This window comes from Cebus imitator, unplaced genomic scaffold (genome assembly GCF_001604975.1).
Source record: "Cebus imitator isolate Cc_AM_T3 unplaced genomic scaffold, Cebus_imitator-1.0 Scaffold217, whole genome shotgun sequence".
NCBI classification, from domain to species: domain Eukaryota; kingdom Metazoa; phylum Chordata; class Mammalia; order Primates; family Cebidae; genus Cebus; species Cebus imitator.
Window position 1 is genome coordinate 2,947,528 of NW_016107532.1, and position 9,327 is coordinate 2,956,854.

General features: G+C 54.3%; 1 protein-coding gene and 1 long non-coding RNA gene across 3 annotated transcripts in view; one reads left to right on the forward strand and one right to left on the reverse strand.

Moving 5' to 3' along the window:
* The window catches only part of MAP3K14 (mitogen-activated protein kinase kinase kinase 14), a 53,560-nt gene extending 44,233 nt beyond the window's left edge, over window positions 1-9,327 (forward strand). Inside the window, exons 10-16 of the mRNA XM_017549324.1 lie at window positions 1,354-1,517; window positions 1,961-2,111; window positions 4,688-5,041; window positions 5,246-5,352; window positions 5,771-5,915; window positions 7,191-7,291; window positions 7,624-9,327. Coding sequence (XP_017404813.1) covers window positions 1,354-1,517; window positions 1,961-2,111; window positions 4,688-5,041; window positions 5,246-5,352; window positions 5,771-5,915; window positions 7,191-7,291; window positions 7,624-7,788 — 1,187 coding nt within the window. The 3' untranslated portion in view covers window positions 7,789-9,327. The remainder of the gene's footprint in view (window positions 1-1,353; window positions 1,518-1,960; window positions 2,112-4,687; window positions 5,042-5,245; window positions 5,353-5,770; window positions 5,916-7,190; window positions 7,292-7,623) is intronic.
* LOC108318352 lies at window positions 2,659-7,691 on the reverse strand. 2 transcript variants are annotated; one of them, XR_005203488.1, is made up of 3 exons: window positions 7,561-7,691; window positions 4,288-4,440; window positions 2,659-3,300 (listed from the first exon to the last, which is right to left on the reverse strand). It is a non-coding gene; the product is annotated as an uncharacterized LOC108318352 (long non-coding RNA). The 2 variants fall into 2 exon arrangements; XR_001831109.2 differs by lacking the exon at window positions 7,561-7,691 and having other exon boundaries at window positions 4,288-4,692.

A 9,327-nucleotide genomic window follows, 5' to 3' on the forward strand; every position in this document is an offset into this window, starting at 1 on the left:
TGGAGTACGTGGCATGATCCTGGCTCACTGTAACCTCCGCCTCCCAGGTTCAAGTGATTCTCCTGCCTCAGCCTCCCAAGTAACTGGGATTACAGGCGCATGCCACCACATCCAGCTAATTTTTATATTTTTAGTAGAGATGGGGTTTCACTGTGTTGATCAGGCTGGTCTCAAACTCCTGACTTTGTGATCCACCCACTTCTGCCTTCCAAAGTGCTGGGATTACAGGCATGAGCCACTGCGCCTAGCCTTTTCTAGTATTTTTTGAAGAAAGTAGGGCTAAGCAAAAATTATAAATACAAATCACCAGGAAAAAAACTTGTTCACGTCTGCCATCTATCCTTTCAGTCTTTTACGCATATAAGTTTTCTATTACTATTTTTAAATTTCCCATACTAGTATTTCAGGAACATCATACCAGTAATTAGCCTCCTACAACCTAATTTGTAATGTCTAGCCTCTACCCCATTTTCCCTTTTTTTTTTTTTTTGAGACACAGTCTCACTCTGTTGCCCAGGCTGGACTGCAGCCTCTGCCACCTGGGTTCAAGCAGTTCTCTGCCTCAGCCTCCCAAGTAGCTGGGATTACAGGCATGTGCCACCATGCCTGGCTAATTTCGGTATTTTTAGTAGAGATGGGTTTCACCATCTTGGCCGGGCTGGTCTTGAACTCACGACTTCGTGATCCACCTGCCTCAGCCTCCCAAAGTGCTAGGATTACAGGCATGAGCCACTGTGCCTGGCCTACCTGCCCCACTTTCAAAAAGCACTTTAAGGGTTTGGTCCAAAGGGCAGAGTCCACATCACAGATGGTCTGTTGCTTTGTACAAGTTCCCAGCAGAGTCCCCCCTCAGCTCCTCGCTACAAGTTTGTCTTAGAGACTTTATTTCTATATTTAAAGTACTTTTTTTTTTGAGATGGAGTCTTACTCTGTCGCCAGGCTGGAGTGCAGCGGCGCGATCCTGGCTGTGATCCCAGCACTTTGGGAGGCTGAGGTAGGCGGGTCAGGAGCTCAAGACCAGCCTGGCCAACATAGTGAAATCCCATCTCTACTAAAAATACAAAAATTAGCTGGGTGTAGTGGCTTGCACCTGTGGTCCCAGCTACTCAGGAGACTGAGGCAGGAGAATCACTTGAACATGGGAACCAGAGGTTGCAATGAGCCAACATCGCGCCACTGCACTCCAGCCTGGGCAACAGAGCACAACTCTGTCTCAAATAACAAAAAAATAAAATAAAAAGTACTTTAACAGTGACAAATTCAAGATACCCCAAGGATTAACTGGGGTGGCCACTCCCTAGGCTCCTGCCCTTCAGCATTTCAGGTGACTTTTTGTCTCATCCGCCTTCTCAGGGGACTACATCCCTGGCACAGAGACCCACATGGCGCCAGAGGTGGTGCTGGGCAGGCGCTGCGGCGCCAAGGTGGACGTCTGGAGCAGTTGCTGCATGATGCTGCACATGCTCAATGGCTGCCATCCCTGGACCCAGTTCTTCCGGGGGCCGCTCTGCCTCAAGGTGGGTGCCGGCACCTGGCATCGCCAACAGGGCCCTGGGGCCCAGGCTGCAGGCTTGAGGGGCTGCTCTGTGGGGGCAGATGGAGCAGGGGGAGGCCTGGTCATCTATGTGGGATCCTAATTCAAACACTTACCACCCAAATCTGAGGGGTACAAGGGAGATCCAGCTGCGGGAGCTCACCGAGTTTATCGCAGGTGAGAGCTCTCTTCTGTCCATACCCTGGACTCCCCTCCCATGGGCATCTGGCTGCCTGGCCCTGGCCTGTTTCTACTGGCTCCATTTTTCCCTTTCTTAGGAAAAGTGTCCTCACTGCAGCCTCCATTCCTTGAGCTAGACCCCAGCACAGCAGGAGCAGGGGCCAGTGGGGGTTGCACAGAGCAATAACAGCCGGGTACCCGGAAATGAGGGAAGGCAGACCTCACCTATTGTCTTCTACCCCCCAGATTGCCAGCGAGCCTCCACCTGTGAGGGAGATCCCACCCTCCTGCGCCCCTCTCACAGCTCAGGCCCTCCAAGAGGGGCTGAGGAAAGAGCCCATCCACCGCGCATCTGCGGCAGAGCTGGGAGGGAAGGTCAACCAGGCACTACAACAAGGTAAGGAGAGCCCTGCGCTGGCTGACCTGGGGGCGGGAGGCGGACAGCCATGATGGAGAGAGGAGGCAGATGAGTGCAGGTCCAGAGCAAGGCACCCCTCAGAGCCTTAGTTTCCCCTCTGGAGTATGGGGGTGCAGCAACCTCAGGGTTGTTGGGAGATTTCGGCAGTGCCACGCCTTGACCCAGAAGCAGCACTCAGGAGATGGGGAGAGAAAACACACACAAACCCAAAGTGCTTTTTCTGTTCTCCCACTCAACTACAATCGACCCAGAAGATTCCTGTGACCACATGTGTGGAGATTTCCTCGCACCAAGCCAGCAATCAGTTCAGCAGACACCAGCTGGGTGTCCTCTAATTCAGTTCTGTTCCAATACCACAGGAGGGCTCAGTCCCCAAGACGGCCCCTGCTTCCCATGCCAGTTGCAGGCCCCACGTGTTTACCTGTGCTTCTGACCAACTGGCTGTAAATCAGGGACCCAACGACTCCCTCCTTGGGATCGATTAATTTGTGGACTGGCTCACGGAACTCAGGGAAACCCTTCCTTACATTTACCAGTTTATTAGAAAGGATATTACAACAGGTACAAATGAAGAGATGCAGAGGGCAAGGCGTGTGTGAGGGGGCGTGGAACTCCAGGGCTCGCTACCTTCCAAGAGCCTCCATGTGCCCAGCTACCAGAAGCTTCTGAACCCTGTCCTCTTGGGGCTTTTGGGTGTTTGTGGAGGCTTCATTACGAAGGCATGATTGAATAAATCACTGGCCATTGGTGAACAGCTTAAGCCTCAGGGCCCTTCCCTCCAGTATGTGGGATGGTAGGATGAAAGTCCCAACCCTCTAATCCTGCCTCTGCCTCTCTGATGACCAGCCCCCATCCTGAAGCTACCTACGGGCTGCCAGCCTCCAGGCAGCCCATTAGCACATAAAAAGAGATCACTTTAAAGACGAAGGCTTTTAGGAGTTATATACCAGAAATGGGGTTAAAGACAAAATATATGTTTACTAGTATCACAAGGGTTATGATGTGTAAAGGGGACTCAAACTCACTAAGAATCCAAGAATGCAAAATAAAGCCAGGCCTGAGGCATTGGCTCACACCTGTAATCCCAGCACTTTAGGAGGCTGGGGCAGAAAGATCACTGAGGCCAGGAGTTCAAGATCAGCCTGGGCAACACAGCAAGACCCTTTCTCTGCAAAAAAAGGAAAGGGAAAAAAAATTAGCCAGGCATGGTGATGCATGCCTGTAGTCCCAGCTACTCAGGAGGTGGGAGGATTGCTTGAGCCTGGGAGGTCGAGGCTACAGTGAGCCGTGATTGCCCCACTCCACTGCAGCCTCGGCAACAGAGTGAGACCCTGACACAAAAAATAAATAAGGCCAGGTAACACTCGAGAGCTATTCGACTGGAAAAAAGCAGAAAGTTGGTGGAATATGGGGCTGTTGGGACCCCTCAAGTCCTGCTGATGGGCATGTGGACAAGGCTACCCACTCTGGAGGGCACCAGACCAGGGACCTCTAGCCCTGGGTGCACTGGCAAAGGAATGCCAGCAGATCCCTACGGGGACACGCCCGAGGATGTGCATACAGCTTCCTTTGTGGGAGGGGAGCAGGGTGCGACAGGTCCCTCACTGGGAAGATGGAGACACAAAAGGTGGAGGAAGCTGCATGCAGCGCCACGCAGTTAAAGCAATGGGTGTTCACAGAGCAGCACGGACGGCTCCTAAAGCCGCGGTGCTGAGTGAAAAGAACCCGACACAGAATGGGACCCAGAACATAATGCCTGTTTGGCACACTAAAAATAGATCAATAGCCAGGCATGGTGGCACGTCTGTAGTCCCAGCCACTCAGGAGGCTGAGGTAGAAGGATCGCTTGAGCCCAGGAGTTGGAGTCCAGCCTGGGCAACATGGTGAGACCTCATGTCTGAAAAATAATAAAAATGGATAAATAAAACAACACACATTTTGCAAGGATACAACCAATCAAAAATGACACATCAAACATAATAGAATAACACCTCAGGGATGGTACAGAAAGGCCGTGGTTATAGGAATGACAACGAAATAAAGAAAATCAGATCTTGCACCTCCCCAAAGACAGCTGGTAGTGATAATGATGATGGTGGTCCCAGGGCTGCGCTCTCCCCACGCCAGGACAAACAGTGCCAGGGGAAACACTGACCGAGGATGGGGCAAGAGAGGCCGTGGTTCCAGGAGGCCACTTTGTCTGGGAACTCGAGTTAGTGTAGCCCCAGGGCTGTCTTTCAATCTTCTCTTTCTTGTTAACGAAGTCATCTGGGACTGATTCTATAGTTTTTGAATTTGCTACTGTTACCTAAAAGGAAAATGGAATCAAAGACAGAAATACAGTCCTATCCCTGTTACATTGGGACCATCTTATTCAGGAAGCCTCCTGTGGAGACCACCACGCTGCCCTCCGAAGTCACCTCCCATGGTGGCCCGAGGCAGGGTCTCTCCTCTCTTCAACTCCAGCCTGCTGCACTCAGGAGAGGCTGCTCCTGCCTGGCCCACCACCTGTGCACAGCACGCTTCCCCTCACCAGTGTCCTCTCTGTTTTCTAGTGGGAGGTCTGAAGAGCCCTTGGAGGGGAGAATATAAAGAGCCAAGACATCCACCGCCAAATCAAGCCAATTATCACCAGACCCTCCATGCCCAGCCAAGGGAGCTTTCGCCAGGGGTCCCAGGGCCCCAGCCAGCCAAGGAGACAACAGGCAGAGCCCCTGAGCTCCAGCCTCCTCTCCCACTAGAGCCTCCAGAGCCAAACAAGTCTCCTCCCTTGACTTTGAGCAAAGAGGAGTCTGGGATGTGGGAACCCTTACCTCTGTCCTCCCTGGACCCGGCCCCTGCCAGAAGCCCCAGCTCACCAGAGCGGAAAGCAACCTTCCCGGAGCAGGAGCTGCAGCAGCTGGAAATAGGTATGGGCAGCCGTGGTTGCAGCCCTGAGCACTGACCCTGGGCTGCCCCCGGAGGCCAACGCGTCTCCTCTTTACCCACGGTATAGACTTCTTCCAGCCCCTTCCCCAGCAGCTCAACTTCTACAGACTATGCAGGAAGAACCCCTGAAAACACAGCCAGCCTCCTCCCAGTCTTTCACAGCCATCTTCCACTTTTCCCTGCAGAATTATTCCTGAACAGCCTGTCCCAGCCATTTTCCCTGGAGGAGCAGGAGCAAATTCTCTCGTGCCTCAGCATCGACAGCTTCTCCCTGTCAGATGACAGCGAGAAGGTGAGCGGGTTGTGGCCCAAGATCCATGGCTCCAGGGGTGTGGTTCCCCTGGCCCGGGCACAGAGCAAGTAGCTTTGTGTCCAGCTAGTGAATGGACTCTGTGCAAGTAGTGGGTAAAGGGAGGGTGATGGGTGTCACCCCTTCCTTCTGGGAGGGGTCCTCACTAGGGTGGGGCAGGTGGTCATGGTTTCTCAGAGTGAGAGAAACCATGGAAATATACCCTCCTGGGATTAATGAATGTATTTTGCTACCAGAGATAGTGGGGAAGCAGGCCTTGGTCCCCCATGGTGGCAGCTGAGGGCATGAGCAGCTCGTCACCCCTGGAGAGCCCAGGGCCCCTTTGCCCCAAATGAGACCCAACTGGAGATGGACCCCGGAGCCCAAGGGCATAAGTCCATGCCCACCCTTGTTGTTTCAGAACCCATCAAAGGCCTCTCAAAGCTCGCGGGACACCCTGAGCTCAGGCGTACACTCCTGGAGCAGCCAGGCCGAGGCTCGAAGCTCCAGCTGGAACATGGTGCTGGCCCGGGGGCGGCCCACCGACACCCCAAGCTATTTCAATGGTACAGTCCAACTCTCACCTGTTCAGCAACCCCCGTGGCAGCTGATCTGCCTGGAGCTAGACAGCCATTGAGGGATTGTGGCTCCCCTCCCCTGGCACAGTTGGGGAGAGGAAGGCCCCTGGTCCCAGAACTTGAGGTTCCTGGCCAGTAAGTTGGGTTTTGAGCCAAGGTCCTGATCACCCAGGAGCCCTTCCTGATAGGGCAGTGAGGGACCATTATCCCTGCACTGGTTGCTGATGGAGTCCCAGAAGGCCCCACTAGCTTGGGGAGGAGAGCAGTCTCTCTTGACCTGAAGTCAGGAAAATGGGCAATTAATCACTTCTAAAGGGAAAAGGAATGGGACCCATGAGCGTTTTCATCAAAAACTCAGCAAAAGGAATTCCTCTGTGGGATTTGAGGTCAGATGAGAAAGACAACGTAATTCCTTCATTTTCACGCTTGATTGCATACGTTACGTTGTGACTGCTAGACAAGGCCTTCATCAGCTCGGAGCTCTCTGGCCCTCTCCAGGGCAATGTGATTCATGGCATCAGGCCCCCATGGCTGGCCAAAGGCCACTTCAACTCGGGGAGCAATCTAAGCTGCTCATAATCTAAGACTCTTTATGTTCAGTTCCTTTCTGCTTTGCATCCAAATTGAAATACAATTTCCCCATAGGAGCCAACCCCAGCTCTTCACAATGTTCAGGCCGAATACCCAGCGTTGACAGCCAGGAAGAACTAGCAGGTGTATAACTTTAGAGCTATCCCGGCCTGAATTTTTTTTTTTTTTTTCTTATAAAATGCAGCTGTGTGGCTGGGTGTGGTGGCTCATTCCTGTAATTCCAGCACTTTGGGAGGCCGAGGCAGGTGGATCACGTGAGGTCAGGAGTTGGAGACCAGCCTGGCCAACATGGTGAATGCCATCTCTACTAAAAATACAAAAATTAGCTGGGTGTGGTGGCACATGCCTATAATCCCAGCTACTCAGGAAGCTAAGGCAGCAGGAGAATCACTTGAAGCTGGGAGTCAGAGGTTGCAGTGAGCCGAGATCGTGCCACTGTACTCCAGCTGGGACGACAGAATGAGATTCCGTCTCAAAACAAAACAAAAAAATGCAGCTGTGCTTAGACCAGCCTAAATTTCATCTCTGCTGCTTCGTCATAGCCAGACCTGCTCCCCCGCTTACATAGGACAGAATGACTTTTAACAAAAAGGTTCCCCAGCCCCTGCCAGGACCCTGGTCCTTGGGGAGCCAGCAGCTGCTCTCCTGACTGTCACCTTGCCTGCCTTCCAGGTGTGAAAATCCAAATACAGTCTCTCAATGGTGAACACCTGCACATCCGGGAGTTCCACCGAGTCAAGGTGGGAGACATCGCCACTGGCATCAGCAGCCAGGTAAGGGGCAGGTACACTCTGACAGGCAGAGACCCAGAAGCCAGTGTACCTGTCCCCACACTCCAGGAGAAAGGCTTTCAAAGTAGAATAGCACTCTAGGGAATCGCTGGACTTGGCCTCAGACGTCCCCCAGGGCCTCAAAGCAAGAGTGGCAGGTGGAGATGTCCTCCAGATCCACCTTGGGCCAAGTGGGATTCTCTGAGCCTCTGGAATGACAGACACACAGTGCTTTTAGGGCCCCCAGTCTGGCTGGAGGGAGATGTCTTTACCTTTCTATGTGGCTTCTGAGCCCCATGCCATGCCCTCAGCCCACTGGTTTGCTCCACCTTTAGATCCCAGCCGCAGCCTTCAGCTTGGTGACCAAAGACGGGCAGCCTGTTCGCTACGACATGGAGGTGCCAGACTCGGGCATCGACCTGCAGTGCACGCTGGCCCCCGACGGCAGCTTCGCCTGGAGCTGGAGGGTCAAGCATGGCCAGCTGGAGAACAGGCCCTAGCCCTGCCCTCCGCCGCCGGCTCCACACTGCCGGAAGCAGCCTTCCCGCTCGGCGCACGATGCGGCCCTGAATCACAGGCTCAGCCACTCCCAGGGATCTGCCAACCCCTGGCTCAGCAGTGGGACCAGAAGCTGGCAGCAGCAAGGTGGGGGTGAGCAGAACGCCTCCCAGGATTTCCCACCTGAGTCCTGCCCCACCCTGCTGGGAAGACACTCTGTCTGCCACTTGAGGAGACAAAGGAGGACGGCAGGAGTTCCCTTGGGGAACAAACAGGGTCTTCTCTGCCCTGCTCCCGTCGAGTTGGCCTGACCCGCTTGGATCAGTGACCATTTACTGGCAGACGGGAGGGCAGCTTCTAGCCTGGGTCAGAAGGGGTGGGCGAGCCCCTTAGCCCCTCACCCTCCAGGCTGGCGTGAGGGTGTTGAGTGTGTAGGGGTTCACACTCAGGTTCAGTGCAGAACCAGGGCAGAAGGTATGCCCACCTGTATGTTAAGGAGCCCTCTCACCCCCTTGCCTGGCCTCACCTGGCCAGCTCACCCCTCTTGGGTGTAGAGGAAAGGAATGTGTGACCCTGGGAGGGCTCCCTGGTAGAATACAGCGCAGTTCCAGGTTGTGGCAACACAGGTTCTGAGTTGACCTCTGGTTCAGCGAAGGGCCAAAGCAGCTGTGTTAGTGACACGGTTCTTAGTCCCAAACACGTGCCCCTGTGCTTCGGGCTACCACTCTGCCCCAGAGCAGCAGCCCAAGCCCCTGCAGGCCCAGCGCTGCCCCTGTCTCGCTGGCGCTCCGTTCCCTCATCTGTAAAGGAAAAAAAGGTGATGGGATGCGCCTGATGGGAGCAGTCTGCAGACGGACACGGTCAGTGCTGAAGAAAGCAGACCAGAGACACTCTGGCGCCCCAGCCCCACTCTCAGTCTCCAGAGTGCCAGTCCCCCAGAGCACAGCTCAGCCTCACACTGGCATTCACCCTGCCCTGCCCCTGGCCGGAGGGTACTGCCGATGGCACTTTGCACTCTGATGACCTCAAAGCACTTTCATGGCTGCCCTCTGGCAGGACAGGGCAGTGGCTCTGCCACAGCACCACAGGCCAGGAGGTGGGGTGAAGGGACACAGTCTTGAGTTGTCCACATGCATGTGACCCCTCAGACCTCCTCCAGATTTCTCTAAGAATAGCACCCCTTCCCCATTGCCCCAGCTTAGCCTCTTCTCCAGGGCAGCTGTTCAGGACTCACGTAGCATTAAATCTGTGAATCGTCCAGGGGTGTCTGCTAGCCTCAACCTCCTGGGGCAGGGACACTGAGACTCCATGGGAGGCTCATCCCCACATCTTGCCAAGGCAGCCTTTGTCCAGCTGTCCACATCGAGCCAGACTGCTCCCCGGGGGAGAGCCCAGCCCCAGCACATGAAGAACTGCAGCCTTGGCACTGCAGAGTGTGGGTATTGTGAGCAATAAAGTTTGGGGTGATGACAGATGTTTCCAGCCAATGGGAGTCCTCACTCTTGCCTGCTGGTGCTGAACCTCATGGCCTTATCAACTGC